The sequence below is a fragment of the Parus major genome, chromosome 2 (genome assembly GCF_001522545.3).
Source record: "Parus major isolate Abel chromosome 2, Parus_major1.1, whole genome shotgun sequence".
Lineage (NCBI taxonomy): Eukaryota > Metazoa > Chordata > Aves > Passeriformes > Paridae > Parus > Parus major.
Window position 1 is genome coordinate 115570705 of NC_031769.1, and position 17774 is coordinate 115588478.

General features: G+C 39.4%; 1 protein-coding gene across 1 annotated transcript; it reads right to left on the reverse strand.

The window, feature by feature from the left end:
- Positions 1–2916: 2916 nt before the first annotated feature.
- On the reverse strand, positions 2917–17720 carry GGH (gamma-glutamyl hydrolase). The gene is made up of 9 exons (XM_015619398.1): positions 17591–17720; positions 16689–16803; positions 15243–15293; positions 12044–12128; positions 9578–9716; positions 8631–8737; positions 8433–8523; positions 7027–7164; positions 2917–4899 (listed from the first exon to the last, which is right to left on the reverse strand). The coding sequence occupies exons 1-9, from the start codon at positions 17718–17720 to the stop codon at positions 4778–4780; spliced, it is 978 nt and encodes a 325-aa protein (XP_015474884.1). The 3' UTR covers positions 2917–4777.
- Positions 17721–17774: the final 54 nt, after the last annotated feature.

The following is a 17774-nucleotide window of genomic DNA, read 5'->3' on the forward strand; positions in this document are numbered from 1 at the left end:
TCTTGCTGATCTATTCTTCAGGAAAATTGCAAGAAACTACACACATATAACATCAGCTCTTGAGCTTGTATACACACAGTGAAAAAGATCATCAAAGGAAGCTTGGGAGCTACAGTCACAAGCTGCTGTGATTTAACCCCAAAGCCCCACACAGCCACTCACTCCTCCCACAGACGGGTGAGGAGAGAACCAGTGGAGCAAAAAAGAGAAAATTCATAGGTTGAGATAAAGACAGTTTAATAGGTAAAGCAAAATCTGCACATGTTAGTGAAGCAACCCAAGGAATTCATTCACCCTTCCCAGGAGCAGGCAGGGGTTCAGCCAGAAAAGCCAGGCTCCATCATGTCTAAACAGTCCCCTGGGAACACAAATGCTGTCACTCCAAATGTCATCTCCTCCCTTCCTTCCTTCTTCCCCCACATCTAAATGCTGAGCATGATGTCATATGGTATGGAATATCCCTGTGGTCAGTTGGGTTCAGCTGTCCTGGCTGTGTCCCCTCCCGAGTCCCTGTGCACCCCCAGCCCTCATGCTCACCCTCACTCACCAGGTGGGGTGAGGAGCTGAAAAGGCCTTGAGGTTATGTGGGCACTCCTTTGCTGCAACTAAAACATCCCTGAATTATCAACCCTGTGTTCAGCACAAACCCAAAACACTGTCCTATCCAAACTATGTGAAGAGAATTAACTAGCCCACTGGTTCACTAGCCCATTTGTTTTGATGCTCAGAAGTAGCAGCTGCTAGAATTTACCCCTTTTAACCTTTTGGGTTTTCTGCCTTTTTGCTTTTCATTTACAGAAAGTTTAGTTGCAGGGGATGTTTGTTCACAACATTTCTGAAAATCAGAAAATCAGAGGGTTTTTTGCTTAAGTCTGAAGTGAATACTTAGTTCAAGTGCTCCTCCAAGTGCTCCTCCAAATAGTGGCAGCTATTTTTAAATGATCCAAGCTTTTTTTTAGATGAAATTGTCTTGGAAAATCTTTTTTGTTATATAAGAACAGAGAAAGCTGGCTCTTAAAATATACTGCTTACTTTATGAAACAGATATAAACATAATGAGGAAGTGATGAAAGCTGGAACAGTATCCTTATCAACAGGTGGCCCAGGGCAGGATAAGCTTCACTATTTGCCATATAAATAACCAGTGGATTAGAGAAGAAGCCTGCCCTGAGGAAAGACACAAGGCTAACAAGAGAAAGTAATCAATCATTTCACAGTATCTGTCAATCTGTCTTCCATGTAAGTACCCAAACCATAATAATTTGAAAAGGCACTTAGAAGCCTTAGTGGACTTGGACCCTAGCCAATTCCCATAGCTTTTCTGGTAACACAACCACCAGATACATGAATGGGAATTCCACAGTAGGAAAAAAACCCAAAAGAACCCTCGCAACCCCAGATGAAATACTATTTACTGTGATAAAACTGACTGAAATCTTGTGTACACCTTCCCACCTCAAACCCAAACATTCCTGATTGAGCCCTGGCATGCAGACTTCAGCCACCCGATTACACACATGGCTATTCCCCTTTGAGGGCTCCTGGCTCATAAGGGCAATGCAGGGGTAACACATAAATGTTTTAAAATTGTTTCTTACTGTTCTTCCTCGTTGTTCAAACTGTCCCCATACTTTCCTCAGTGTTCCAAGGAAAGAACTATCATGTTCCTAACAGGCCATTAATTTCTACAGAAATCTCCCCAGTACAGTCCAGCTTTCACTATTGTTTTGCTGAGGAGCATCCACAGCAATGAATATGGTGGCACTGATGCTAAAAGGGAAAAGGTTAAAAATTAACCTAAAAATATGGTGTTCAACACCGAAGTGCTTGGACAGTAATCTCTGCTTTGGATTCATTACCTTGCCAGGGAATTTTGCATAGCCCAAAAGTGGATGGGGTTAGGGTTAGGGAGAGTTGTTTTGTTATTTGGTTTTCCCCACAATGGAGCTTGTGGGTCTTCCTCTTACTCTTTAACTCTGTACTTAGAGCACTTACTCAGGATGTGTCTTCTCTGTAATTTCTTCCTTACCTGAAGGAATTCAAACTGGTCTTTCCTGCCTCCCAGGCAAAGGTTTTCTGAGATCAAGCTGTCATTTCTTCCCATCTAAGCTGTCTGCCCTGTTCTGGATGAGCTAGTTTCATATTTATAGGAAATGGAACCAAGACAGATTCTATAGCTAAAGGGGAGGAACACCGACCTGAAAAGACAGATGTAATTCCAGTCACCATCAGCTAACACTTGAATGGTTCAAATATTCACTGGAAACGAGATTTAATCCTAGCTGAATTAATTCAATGCTCATAGACTCTCTCCTGAAATCCTGCCAATATGCCCAGTTGTGCCAGGAAGATTCCAGTCCTATTGTCTTCTCCCTTCTTCTTCCCCTACATCCCAAACACCTCACTACATACCACAGTACAGTAAATATCTTACTCATCTTTAGAGACACAACCACACCTGATTGCAAAATAGCAGAAAATACTGGTTCTCGGAGGCCATCTAGTGGGAAGAGCAGAATACTTCAAGGAGGAAACAACAAACTTTTCCTTCTTAGGGATGATTTAATGTGGTCTGAAAGACACATATTAGTGTCACCTTGCTGATCACTGGATGTTCTTCCCACACAGCAACAAACAAGTTGGTTAGGCTCATACACCAGATTTAATAAGCTGAATATGGTCACAGGCTCTTCTTCTCTCACTAGCATTAATTCTAAAAACTGTATTAGGAGTTCTGTCAGTGCAATGAAAAACCATATATGGATCTGACTCATCCTGACTTGCTGGCACGACCACAGAAAGTAGATATAGGTTGTGACCTCCTCCTGATTTATGACTATGACAGATGGAAACAAGAAGACAATGACTGTTGTCAGTTCTCCATCTGTGGTATCTAAAAGACAACAAAAATACAAGTCTGCTTCAATGAAAGTTTATTTCACGGATCATATAAAAATCATGCATATCATCAAATAAGGCTTTACAAGATAAAGGGTATAAAGGAAAGACACATACAAATTCATAATATACAAATTTCTCTCATCATATTACACACAATGCTCTTTATAGTTACACATTTAGGAACTAATTACTACCATTGCAGACATTTCACTTGCAACATTGATCTTGGGTTTAAGGCTAAAATCTGCCCATTTTACTTCGGTAAATTCTTAGAGTATTCCGAAGAACTCAGCCTGAACAACAAGTAGAAGACTGGACTTCATTTATAAATATCATAGCTGCTACATTTACATGCAACTGTAGAGCACAACCCTCTTTTTAAACTTGGTTCTATTCGGGAGTCAGTTAATAAAGTTACCTATACTAAAAAGATAACCATATACTAAGTTAGCTGATATGACAAATGTAAAAATATCTCATGTTTAAGCTTGTAATTACCTGGAAGTGTTTTTCTGCTAGTCATAGTTAATGTTTCCTCATAGTTGATTTTTTTAAACTGATGCATTTCACATTCTCTTATGCAGATGCGTCATGATAAAGAAGAAGTTAAGAGAGTGTTTTACTTGAAAAACCTGAGAAACTTACCAGACTTATTCAGATATGGTACCTGAGAGTATGAAGTTCTACAAAACAGAGCTGAAGTTTATAAACCTGAATTCTTCATAAACTCAAATCCTTGTTAATGTTAACAAGAGTTCGGAAGCTGTGCTAGAGAGGAGAATGATACTTAACTGTCTAACCTTAGTTCCTTTTCAGACAACACACAAAAACACTGAACAAAATTTTCACCAACTCTGAAGCAAAGCAGAGAAAAAAATGGTGTCAGTGTATTGCATGCAACTGTTATTACCACATTATGTTACCTTTAACAGGTTTCTCATATACATTCATCTGCCGTTTAAATTCTAGCTGCACTGAACTATCAAACAAGACAGAAACTACTTTGTTTACTAATAGAATGGCAATCCACCTCTTGACTTCAAGTGAAACTCTATCCAGCTACAGCTAAAATCAGATACTTTAGAGAAAAAATTAGGTTTACATTCTTTTAAACACAAAGGAATGAGTGTGTGCATGTCATATCTGGCTGCTGACTCCAGTTACTCCAAGACGAATCCTTGAAGGATATATAAAACTGAGTTGAAAAGTGGAATCAGCACTGAATTGTACCCTCCAAACTGACTTGTTTTATGTGATATTTGCGATATGAAGGCCTCACAAGGTTTAAGGACTCCAAATAATGCTCAGTGCACAAGAGAAACAGTTTCACAAATGAGATATAACGTGCTTCTTATGCAAAAATGTCTGTTTGCTATCATGCCTTACTATTTTGGTCAATTTTTGAAATTACAAAGGAGTCCCTGCCAAGAACTTGGCTGCATACACATATCTATGACAAATCCAAGAGTTTCATTTGCTAAATTGTTTGAAAAGGACAGGATTTTACTAAATGATGTATCTAAGTGTCTAGTGCTATCATAGTCCACAACATCTTACAATGTCTCATATTTTAAAAATATATGAAAGCTTTTCCTTGTACTGAAGGTGATTACTTCAAAGTTTATAAGCATAGTCAAGTCCTTCCTGGAAGAAAAATAAACTTTTCTGTAGCTTGCCTTAAAGTGTGATCCAAGATGATTACTATGTTATTGAATGTAAATTTATATATTAATGTTTCAATAGTGCAGAAGATACACAGAATAAATCATTGTAAAGAAAAACTATTCTAGCTTTCTGTCACTGTATAAGCTCAATTACACAATGCTGGCAAATAATTCCATTTATTAGTAATATCACAGCATCTTTGACAAGATACTCAATCAAAAAAATAGGTTTGCTGAAATGCAGAAAATGTTCCTGTATAAACTGGATTATAATTGTAGATCAATTCTTTTGTTTCCTCATCTTCACTGGAGAAATGGTGCATGCTCTTCCTGGCTGTAAAACATTGTAAAAGTACAGATAATTTTAATGTTATCCTTCTCAACAATTTTATCTTGGCAAAGTAGGTTATTTTGTGTAGCACAACAACAAATGGAATTACAATAGCTTGTATGTGAAGATACATCTTCAGAAAGTTGGTTACAGCATAATTTATTAATGGAGAGGGAGAATTTAAAGCCGAAACTGCATGAAATAGTTATCCATGAGATACTGGCAGTATCTAACAGAAATACCAGTACTTTTAACCCAAAAGAAATGCATCAGAGTATTTGACTACTGAAAGCTGCATGGACTGTGCTGGTGAGGACAATAAGATTGAATCCTTCTCTGGTTTATCATGCTGGCAACTCTACAGAAGTCAAAATTAATGATGGATGGATACAAAAATGGCATTTCAGTAGAATGGTTTAGTTACTAAGTGATCACATGTGAGTATATTTTTACCAGCTGGAAACAGTTTACATTTTTCATCTTGTGGTTTATTTTCAAAGTTAGGGAAGATATTCTGCCTTACATTAGCTAAAAATGTCAATTACTCATTGGAAAGTTATGATATGGAGTACTCAGTAGGAGCAGCTTATGTTTCAGTACCTCCCCAAAAGACTGGGGAGATAACGAAGAGTAATTTAGGATTTGGTAGAAGAGATGGGGGTAGACAAAGCTGGCTGAAGAAAGTTTGCTCTACTGGAATGGTCAGCAGATCCAAAAGCACATCTGTGTGGCACTCTGCACAAGCTCCTTAGATGTGTGCACATACCTAACAGAACTCACACACAGTGTGTCTCAATGGGATTTACAAGCAGAGCTGGCACTTGTTTTGCCCTCTTAACTTGGATAAATGGCCTGAGCAAGCTTACTCCTATTGGGAATACAGTCTGCAGACAGATACTAGAGAAAGTAGCAAACAAAGCCAGAAAACACAGTGCATTCTAGTATTAAACTACAAAGTAAAACCAGACTCATACTGGATTTTCTCCTATTCCTCCCCTTTATTTTTGTCATAGTCTGCCATCTCATAAAAGGGCCTGGGTTGGAAGGGACCTTAAAGATCTTCTTGTTCCAATCCCCCTGCCATGGTCAGGGACACATTCCACTAGACCAGGCTGCTCAGATGCCCAGTTATGCCTGGCCCTATGTTCCCTATCAAAATGGTTTTGCTAGTGGTTTCACAAAGAGAAGTAGGACTACTTAATGTAGAAAAGCACCTTGAACTTGTATGTAATGCAGCTTTTAGTTCTACACTCTCACTGACCAGGTCAGCACAAATTGCATTTATTTACCTCGCTGTGTAGTTTCTTCGTGAAGTTGACTCTTGATTTGAGACCAAATCTAGAGACCAAACTCAACCATCTTAATTATTATGTTCTTCATAGTCCCCATCAAGGAGGTAAGACAATTTCATAAAACAGTCCAGCAAAATTATTTAGTAGGGATGAATTAAGAAATAAAGTTTGATTCCTTCAAATACTCATCTATTTATATCCTGCTTATTAACAGCAAAGATCAGAAGTGTCATAAACTATCAAAATGCTATGCATTAGTTACTTCCAGATTCTCAGGGCATAAACAAAAAAAACAAAAATAAAAATTAGCAGCTCTGCAAAATTCAAAAACTCCTTGTGATGTCTATAGTATACAACTGTAGGGTACCATATTGCACCCCTCTGGCACATCCATACTGCCCAAGCCCTATTTATAGTCCTGGTGTATGCATTTTGCAAGCAAAATTGAGAACACAGAGTGACTGTAAGCCAGTTTGAAACTGAAGACGACCCTGGAATTATGAATGGAGTACTTTTTTTGTTTTATTGTCTTTGTGCAGGAGAGGCCAAAATGTTACAGGGATATTTTGAAATGGTAGAAAGTCACAATGTTTTAGAGACAGCCTAGTGAAAAGAGTTTGTGTAATGCTTGGCCTTTTGATGTTACTTTCACTAAGCCACTCTATTTCTAGTATCCTTTGGTGTTTTATAAGCCTATAAAGCTTGCAGAGTAATCTTCTCAGAAAACTCTATGAGGTACTGAATTTTGACAGATGAAAAAGAAGTCCATTGTCTTCAAAGTTATTCAGTAATGCTTCACTCTCACCCCCAACATTTATAGATAATAAACTTTTTTTACCTTCATTAACAAAGAAATCAGCCATATAATATGCTGCTCTTACAGCAGATGGTGAATGTGGAATGCCTGGAGAATCCTTCCACTCAAAAGGATTTTTCTCTGGATGCCATTGCATGCCATAAATTGGGTATTTGTATGCTACAACAAAACACAAAGTTTGTAAAGGAGTACACCTTAAGAATTATGGAATTAATCTTACTGCAAAATAAACTCAGAGGATAAGCTACAAATATACCTCACTTATCAACAGTTTCACAAAAGCTTGAACATCAAGTAGAAACACTATTAAAGTCATAGTAGAACTGAAGGAAAAGCAAGAGATACGGTAAAAGAAGGGTCTCATTCCATGCAAGAAAATATTTGTATGTAATTTTTTTTATTATTAATTTCAGAATTAATGTATATACACACTAAAAGATAATGTTTCAGGTGTATCAGTCTCAAAGCTTTCTATCCTCTTGCCAGCATCGCTCAGCATTCTCAGCCATACAGGATTCCACGGGGGAGATCCAAGTCTTTGTATCTCCTTGAAGACCCAGTCAATCCAGGGGCAGCTCCCACCTGCTCCAGCCAGGCCCGATACACTTTGGGGGAGTCAGTCCTCAGCTCTCTTCCAAGGAATAGCAGCACAGCAGCTGATGACTGCTCTGTGACAAACCCCTTGCAGGCACGGGTGATGCCTGTCATTAGCCTAATCAGGTTTGCTGATCAAAGTGCTACTCCTCTCTTTTGGAGGCCAGCCAGGATGTCACACAGAAGAATCCCATTGGTGACAGCTGGGCCCTACAGTAGAGCTGCTAGTGGTGCACTGATCAAGATAAAACACTCCCTGAAGAGCTAACTTCTTTCCTGAGCTGAGCAAGCCCGGCACAAAACAGACAAAACGAGTCACGCAAAAGACAATTTTGGAAATCGGAGGAGAGAGATTTCCAAATTTGGAAAAAGAAGGAGGGCGATTGCCAGCATTGCTGCTAAGGTAATGAGGGATAGCGCTGTTCCCTCGGCAGTCTGGAGTGTTCTTCCCCTCCAGCAAACAGAGAGCAGCAGGGAAACGCGAGCCTGAGTGGGCAGCTGGAACGCACGGCTTGACAGAGGCACACTGCGCTGTGCAGGGTTCACCTGCTGCAGCACAAGCGCTCTGCAGGTCACACCACAGCGCTCAAATATGCCAGTGCTAAGGAGTAACAGCATATCTGGAAGGGGAACAGTGGGTGGGAGGAGTATTAAGGCTCAGGGTACTCAAAAGATAAAATATCCCTGCAAATAGAATTGCCAGGGCACTGGCAGGGCTGATGCTCACCCCACTAATTCAACAACTTGCAATATGAACTCACATCCAAGCCACAACACCCCTAAAGAACTAGGTTGTTACAGTCACAGTTTCCAAAGGAAATTAATTTCCTTACCTTCCATGGTAGATATAAACTCCACTTCATCATCAGTGTTAGTGGTCAGAACATTATAGAAATTACGAAGCTTTTCATTATTGGTGAAATTCTGTGATAAAAGAGAGGGGAAAGAGTGAAAAGGTGTTATTTGTTTATTTATTTCTAGTTTTAACAAAAAAAAAGTGCTTGTATGCAGGAAATAAAAATATTAAATACCTCCATGGAGAGGCTCCATACATGGAAGTTTGATGTCAATGGCTCAGTAGCAAGAGAGTGTAGTAAGTCATCTGGGAAATTCCTGAACATTTTACTGTCTTTTGCAGCTATTACAAAGAAAAAATTGTGTTTTCCGTTACTGAAACTGGTGTCAGATGGACTTATACTGACAGAAGACAATTAATAAAATGTTGTATTGAACTTTTTTGGCAGTACAACTTTATTATTTTAGAATATCCTGCAAAAAATATCAGTGAAGTAACTACAACAGATTTCCAATATGCTGTAAGCGCTGTCTACCGGCCTTGACCCAGAGAGGATCCAACTTAGGCAGCAAAGTTCTCACTAAAATAAGCATCATTCTTTGACATTCATTTCAGCAGCCTTTCCACTCACAATGAGCACAAGTGACAGAATTTGTGAATGCTACTTTTATTTTTGATTGCTCACAAAGGGTAAAGTATCAACAGAGGCCACACTTTACAAGAGCTGCCTAGTGCCATATCTCTATCTCAATGGACCTCTGTGATTTCAACACTGTTCAAATAGGACAGTAATGCTACCATTCATCATGAGGAAAGACATTATTTGAAAAATTTAAAATCATCTGGTCTCCAACTTTATTAGGTTCTGAACCTGTGAATTTTGCTCAACTTGGTCACAAAAAGCAGACGTTATTTTGTAGGTCCAAATTTTCAAATGACTCAAAGAGCCACAACTTTGTTTTTTGCGGACTGCTGTTGGTTTCAAATGGCTTGTGCTCACTTCTCTTAAGAAGTAACAGCTGCACAGACTTTACTAAAACAGTCAATGCAACTTAAAAACAAAGAATTTAACAGAAGACAATCATCATGAACCTCGCAAATATTCACCCTGTAATATTTATCATGAACAAAACACAACACCTCTTAGCAAAACTCAGACATGAGATGTAACGAATTTTTCACCTGAGGTAAAGTTCAGAGGGAGTGAAAATCCATTTGTTTTGGTATGAACAAGCAAAATTTCACCACTTGTGAGATACGTAAGCTCTTCGTGTCCAAGACATGTTCCCCATATTGGGAAATAATCTCCTTTATCATTAGCCTGCAAAATAAAAGCAACAACACAAGGAAACAGTAATGAAAATGTACAGAAAAGAGACTGACAAGAACTTCCTACTCTTTTTACTTTCTTTTGTGTAGGTGAGAAGTATAACTACTACATTACTATGAATTGCTGCCACAGGAATTATAACAGTTCAACTGCAAAAGAAACAAGTACAGATTCCCTTAGAGTCTCTCCTAAAACATGAAGGCTGAAGGATATATATGTGTTTTGAAGCAGCAAACTGAGCCTAATGTGGATACTGATTTGACTTGGGTTCTACAAGTAAGGACTAAGAGCAGCCTAACAGAAGCCACAAAATGGCAACATTTCTCCAAAAAAAGTGATCATTAGAAGGGTCTGTCACCATTTTGAGAGAAAGTTTTCTACAAAGCACGCTCTGATCACATAGCAAGGGACCTTTGCAATGTCTGTGCCCACCCCACTGTATTAAAAAAACATGAATCCTACTACCAGCATAGCTATGGTTTTACGTGACATACCTATATGATTGTTTAGCTAGCAGGTTTAGACCTGTGTTCCAAAAGGACAAAATGTACACTTAAGCAACGTTAAAAAGTGGCAATCATTTTCAAAAGAATAAAAATTGGCAGATCAGTGTGAAAACAATATGAAAAAAAAAAAAAAAACAAGAAGGAGAAAAAGAAAGCAAAAAAAAACCCAAGAACACAACTAGTTTCTTGGGACCTAATGGTGCACACATGCAGTGGAAATGTGCATTTTTAAATGGTTTACACCCAATAGTAAGCATGTGTTAGAGCGACTGGGATGTTTCAGAACTCCTGTTTTTGTGAAATCTGGCTAGTTTTTCTTAACTTGTTTCTAAACATCTTTAAGTTATGCATATCACAACACACACACCATTCCTGAAGATCTGCTGCTCAAAGCCATTTTTGAGAAATCTAAAATTGATGGGCTAAGAATAATTATGTTCCCCTACTGCATTACCAACAGGATGGTAATAAAAGCCCACAGAGCTGCTACTTCTCACAGCAAAACATGGAAGATGTACAGAAAGAAGGCTGATAGGGCTGCAGAGTCTTTATGACCACCCATAATGTATAATGAGGCACAAACTTACATGGAAGACAGACAGTGGAGTTGCAAGTGAGAGCTAAACTACTGAAGGCAAAAAATAGACTACAGTTTAAAACCAATTACAACTGAAACAAAGATTTTTGCGTACCCTCCCCTTTTTTTTTTTAAATAAACTAGAGCCTGGAGGCCAAGCATGTATTAAACAACACTAAAGACATCACATTTTAAAAACTAATTTAAGAGCTGGAGAACAGTATTTCCTCTATTCATATTAAAGCAGAGCCAGATCAAAGTAAATTTCTCATTGTGAACATTTGCAAATGAAAAGAACCCCTCATGCTTTAGAAAAAGATAAAATTCATTCATTCTGTACTTGTAATACTCTTGACTATTGCAGCTTACCGTACATATGTAAAGCCAGCAGTATTCTCTAGTGCTAATTAAGATTCAAAAGATGAAAATCAAAACATAAAATTATCACAAACAGCAATGGGAAAAAACTCCTTTGTTAGAAAGGGTTACCTAGGATGAACTGAATATTTTCTGCCTTTCAGTCACTGGTAGTACACATATCATCTAATAAACCTGTCTCTCTGATCATAAAATGACATAGGCAATTCAGTTCATCATTGTGAAATGTTAACATAATTTCATAATTGTACAACAAACCACAAGAAACCTTTGCCCCAGTGCTAAATACCAAGGCACAGGCTACAGTTCACACAGTGAGCAGTTCCAGAGACACAAATTAAATTGCCTCACATAAAAGTGAGACAGTCTTTGCAAGACTCACCACAAACACAGACAGACAAAAGAATAAAAACATTGGTGCCCCAGGGACTGAAGAGTAAAAGGAGCTCAATTACTGAATTGCAGCAGCTGACTAGTCCTGTGAATAACACTTTCCTGCACTTCCTTGCCTGCTGTTGGAAAGTCAGCAGCAAAGGTAGAAGAGCAATTACCCATTGGAATCCTCAGAGAGAGCCATAAAGCCTCAGGTACAATGAACAAACAATACAGTTGTCACCTGAAGAACTCTGGAGTTGAAGTCCACAACACAACATATAACAGGAGTGGGTATCACAAGTGTGAATCTTAAGCTATTAATGCAGAAGTTTTATGCAGAAGCAAGAAATAAGCTACCTATTTTCAGGCCTACAGTTAACCCACCGAATGACAGTGCAAAACTATGAAAAATATCAACCTATCATTTTGATCTCTGAACAAACAGTGACAGTAACAAGAACCAACTGCTCCTTACTAATTACCTCCAAGGCCTTGTGGTAAAATATCTTAGCAACTCTTGAATACTCTGAAGTCCTAAGATCCACACCACCTCCTGGAAGAAGCACCCTGAAAGGCAACATCCAAGAATATGATTAGCAACAGTGATCAACCCAAAACTTGGACAATATACACAGAGAAATGTCTAATAGCAGTCTTAAGGGTATGATTTAGGTCTAGGTTTCAGAAATCTACAGGCAGATATCTATGCTCCCATTATGGACAGCAGGGATCTAGTCAGGAGATGCACTGGAGATTCAAATAGGTTTTCCAGAGCAGACACCTGAGTGGTGGGTAGGTTGAACAGCCCTGTCAGCTCCACTGGCTGTACTGACTAGCATGCCATTAATTATCTGAGTTTGGACAGCTAGTGCACAGACAGACAGCTAAGTTTAGATGTTTCAGTCTTTAACTTAATCATAGTGTTCTTAGTGCTGTTCTGCTGAAGAATGGTTACTCTACCACAAAGTATAGATCAAGCCTAATGCAACATATGGAAGAAGAAAGTAAACAGAAAATATATAAAACACACAGATTTCAGCTGGTATTCAAAAGGGCTGCAAGCCATGACTGTCATTTCCTATCCTGATTCTCAGCTGGCTCTCACTACCACTTTAAAACTCTAGCCCAAACCTCAATTCATTCTGTTCAACTTCAGAAAAATAGAATTGTGGCCCTGGCACAGTGACCTTCCTCTTGGAGACAACAAAGATCAAAACTTTTCTATCAAAAAGGAAGAAAAGTATGTTTGACCATAACCTTTGGTCACACAGAGCTAAGGAAGACAATCTCAGGGACAATTTCACTGAAATACTACACAAGCTTTTTCAACCACAAAATATAATCAAGAATGGCAATTCCCTGTGTGGCTCCCCAAACCCAAAAAAAGAAAAACCACCACAGAAGAAAAAGATTCAGCAGAGTCTAGGAGACATATGACATGATGACATAGAAAATATTCAAGTACCATCAGAAACAGTAACATGAAATAAAGGAAGCCTCTTCTGGCTGTAACTGGAACAGTGCCTGCAGAACCAACAAAACTGGATGTGTAAGCACTCCTTAACCCACTGCTGCAGAACCTCAATTGGATTTACACAAGTCACATCCATTAATTTTTGATTTTTTACCGAAATGGGTGTAGGATTTCCTCTACATTTCTGTGCTGTGAAAATGGCAATCAGTGAGATACTAACAAGTAGCTAGAAACAAATAACATCTCAAATGATCCCAAGCATTTGCAGAGCAAATATTCATTTAAACCCTTGTGACCATTTTTTTTTTAGAGTGAATAATGCACAGGCTCATGTAACAGCTATCAAACATTTGGTGGAAAAGCAGTATTCACAAAAGTAAAAAAAACTGTACTTCCTAGTGTCAACATTGAAAATTAATACAGCTGAAAGTATTTTCAAAATAGACCAGATTATTAGAGATCTAATTAGACAAATAAGGTGATCTTTACCTGGAAGTGGTAGAAAATTCACTCCACCTGTTCAAACCAAGACCTGGACTATACTAATTAGAAAAACTGATCGTCATTTTTGCTAATGCACAAAGGAAATAACCCATTAGGTAGCAATGATAATGACCTGACATTGTCATAAGCAGATTGAAATGCAACTACGTGTATTCCAGTATCACCACCTGGTTAAAGCTGATGATTTCCACTGGGCATTTTGATGGCTACCTCAGAAGTAGCCATAAAATTATAAAAAAATAAATAAAAGACATAAAATGTCTTTACTATAGTAAATTTCATGATTTTAAGAAGGTAGCATTTAATACTAAGTAATTTCCAACTTCAAAGAACAATATGAAGGCTCAGTGTATCTCCTCCTTATACTGAATTTCCACAGAATAAAAGTCATTGCCTCCAGAGCTCTTTTTTGTTACTTACACAGTTTTATTGTGGAAGCCAATGGATGACAGTGGAGGGCCACAGAAGGAAATCTAGACCAACTTCACTCACCTACATAACACAGACTCAACTCACTTCTGACTGCAAGGACAGAAGGACAAAGAAAGTGGATCTACTTGCCAAACACTTTCTTCTCCATTGACGTAGGTACTGAGGTAGAAACAATGAGAGACCCTATTGGTGGAAAGCCCTTTTGGCAACCAAAATGAAGCTGGTAGCCATGAGAAAGGGAGGAAATTACTAATTCTGTCTCCAACAGCACAGAGCAGAGAAAAGCATCACTATCTTACGCTCACTTATAGCACAAGAGTGCAAAGACCCATATCTTAGTGTCCAGGGCATGTTGATGTAGGACAGCGCACTTCCCAGACAGTCAAAGGTCTAAATCTGCAAAGTCTACACATGCTGATTAACATTCTAGTTATATGCATAAGCTTAACAAAGGTATTCATGGTTTAAGATGCTCATCTCATGACTACAAGTAGCCCAATCATATACTCTGGCTTCACACACCATCACAGCTGTGAAGTGTAGCATTAGCCGATATTACTCTCCTGAGTTGCACTTTCAGCACAGGGCTAAAAAAAAGAAAAAGTTTTGACTTTTTTTAGTCTGCAATAAAATCTGTTAGGCAAAATCATGTTATCCCACACTTGAACAGGAAGAATAGAGTTGCCACAGATCCCTGGAAAACCAGGAAGTTTTTCTAACAAATACCTAAGACACAGAATCACAACAGACGAGACAGACCAAGTAGCAAGAGAGAGAGAGCACACATGGAGAAAAGAGTAGAAGAGACTGAAAATCAGAAGCTTTTATAATAGAGGAGATATGAAATGGATTGAAAGAGGGAAGAAAGGGTAGAAACAGGGATGACATACTAAGCCAGTGCTATTAAAACATCAAAATAAGGGTGACAGCTCAAATGAGGAAGACAGAAAAATTAACAAAGAGGAAATTGAGTATCTCACTTGCAAAACTGCTCATACCTACAATGCTACTTCTCCCTGTCTACAGACAAGCACAAGGGACTGCCAAGGTGACCCTTGGCACTGTTGTAGATTATCTGACGTGTTCCTCAAGGAAGGAAAGGCAGCACACCAATACTGGATGAAATAATGCATTCTGTGTCTTATTTTCATGTCTGCAGTGCTCAGCACAACCTCTCAAGAGAGTAGGAAGAAAATGTTCTTGAGAACACAGAAGAGCTCAAAAACAGAACCATCATGCCTTTCAACAGAAAATCAGTGCTCAAGACTTACCCATTAATAGAGTGGAATAATTTATCATATTCTTCATCTGAAAGATTTAATCTGAAACACCAAAAAATAATTATAGAATACATACGATATAAAAATATTTGATCTCAAAAATATCATCTCTATTGAACAGAAATGTCTGACACAGAAAATATGCAGAAGGCATGCTTTATACAGAGTAAAATGGACACAAATCAAATGAAACATTTCACTTGAAACTTCAATCCACAAGACTGAAAACAGGGCCCTGTCAGGTGGAGTTCCTGATGAGGTACTCTGAGACCCTTTTGCAAGACACTTGAAAAATGTACTATTTACATGAATGGCATGGTTATTATTTCCTGTAGACCGGCAACTCCGGTTTCCAACTGATTCCAAGAAGGGCAGAGCTGCAAACAGTGGGTCACACCCATGCACCCCCAGCCTCCTTGCCAGCGTGGCAGCAGGTAAAGCAGAAAAGGCCTTGGCTCTGTTGTAAGCCCTGCTCAGCAATAACAAAAACATCTTTATATTATCAACCTTGTGCTCAAGCACAAATCCAAAACACACCCCCACACCAGCTACTGCGAAGAAAATTAACTCTACCCCAGCCAAAACCAGCACAGATGGCCACACTTGTGCAGAACTGATATGCTGGGTGTAAGTGAAAGTGTTCAGTTTTGCTGCAAGTAACTTAATTGCCAGAATTGGAAGAATCCATTCATTGGTGACGCTTCTGGTCAACATTCTGGAAGCTCCAGCAGCTACGTGAGAAATGCTGTCTTCTAATTCGGGCACTTAATTGGTGCTCTTATTGGACTGTGTAAATACATACTATTTTATTTTTCTGCAGCTGTATTAGTATTGTTTTTAAATACTGAAATTTATAATTTTATCATCTGGCTTCAGTGCACTTAATATTTTACAGCTAAGCATCGGTGTGAAGCACTGTCAGTTGTTACTCTGCTACTTTTTACCGAACAACCGAAATACAAGGATATAGTGACCCATAGTTTGAACAGAACTAGATTTTCTTTTCTGAAAGGAGTATTGATAGCCTTCCTTGATTCCCTGAATTCAAGGGGTACAAAATGTGAAAAAAATGTATAGATATCCATGTATCTCAGTACTTTTGTGTGTTTGTGGGGCACTACACTGTACACTGAATATAGCTAACTTCAAAAACTATGCATGCAAACTACAGAAGGCAATTTTACTGGTAAAAAAAATTTGAACATTTCAAAGAAAGACTAGTAATGTAAGTAGAAGTATTAAAAAGTACATGTTACACTCTGCTTTTATTACGATTTCTAAAACTCTCTGAGACTTGTGGCATCTTCAGATGGTCTTTGAGGAGCAATAAACACTCAGAAAAGCAACAGAACTACTTTCTGTGCCTTGAAAATGGTACATACCTTATATAATGCAATTACTATCCACTCCTAAGGATAAAAAAAAAAAAAAAGGTACCTTATTGGCACAGCTCGAGCACCAGCAGATTCCACAAATTTCACATATGAAGCTGCAATATAAGATCTTCCAAATCGCTGGTACTCATCAAAGTGACATTCCTGTGACAATATCCCTGAAGGGCCCAAGGCAGAAAATTAGCACCATACAAATGGCAAATGCTACACACTGAAAGAAAAGTCACGAAATCACTGATGCATTTAGGTTGGAAAATACCTCTGAGATCATCAAATCCAACCTACGACTGAACACCACCATGTCAACTAGACCATGAAACAAGTGCCATGTCTAGTCTTTCATTAAACGCCTCTAAGGACAGTGACTCTACCACGTCCCTGGGCAGTCCATTACAGTATCTAGTCACCCTTCTGTGAGGAAACTCTTCCTAATGTGTAATCTAAACCTCCCCTAGGTAGCTTAAGACTCCATCCTCTTGTGCTATTGCTAGTTACCGAGAAGAGACCGACCCCGACCTGGCTACAGCCTCCTTCCAGGCAATGGTAAGAAACGCTAATGTCACCCCCGAGCCTTCTACCCGAACCACCCCAGCTTCCTCAGCCGCTCCTCCAAAGACTCGTGCTCCTATCAATTAATTAATTAAGCTCGCACTTCCCATATGCCAGCTCGCAGGGAGACATTTACTGCCCAGAGGAACTGCAGGCACCGGGACAACGGGGCATCAATTACGGCGCCCGGTCACAGGGCACCACATAAACACACATTACCTGACTAAGCCTCGGCTATGACCGCTCGCCACCGTAACTTCTCTCGAGTAAGCTTGATTTTTAGAGAACGCATGTAGAGAATTGATTTTAGAGAAGGCGTAAGGCAGTTTCTAACACCTCTAGCCAAATCTCCGCTGCGGGAGACGTTTCCCAGGCAGGCTGGGGACGGCCCCTTACCGATGATGGGTCTGTCATTGCGCCCCTCCGGGCGGGCGCGCCGCGACAGGGAGGCGGCGGAGCCGCAGCGCAGCAGCACCAGGAGGAGCGCGGCGGCCGCGACGGGAGCGAGCCCTGCCAGGCGCCCCATGGCCACCGCCGGGTACAACCAGCGGCTGCGGGCACGGCTCGGAGCAGGGCTCGG

Excerpts from the sequence above, each read along its gene's own strand:
- GGH (XM_015619398.1), bottom strand. The coding sequence starts at position 17,720 with ATGGGGCGCCTGGCAGGGCTCGCTCCCGTCGCGGCCGCCGCGCTCCTC. Across the intron at positions 9,717-12,043 it reads TTTACCACAAGGCCTTGGAG|GCTAATGATAAAGGAGATTA; the intron begins GTAATTAGTAAG and ends TTTATTTTGCAG. Across the intron at positions 8,738-9,577 it reads CCCTCTGAACTTTACCTCAG|CTGCAAAAGACAGTAAAATG; the intron begins GTGAAAAATTCG and ends TCTTTGTAATAG.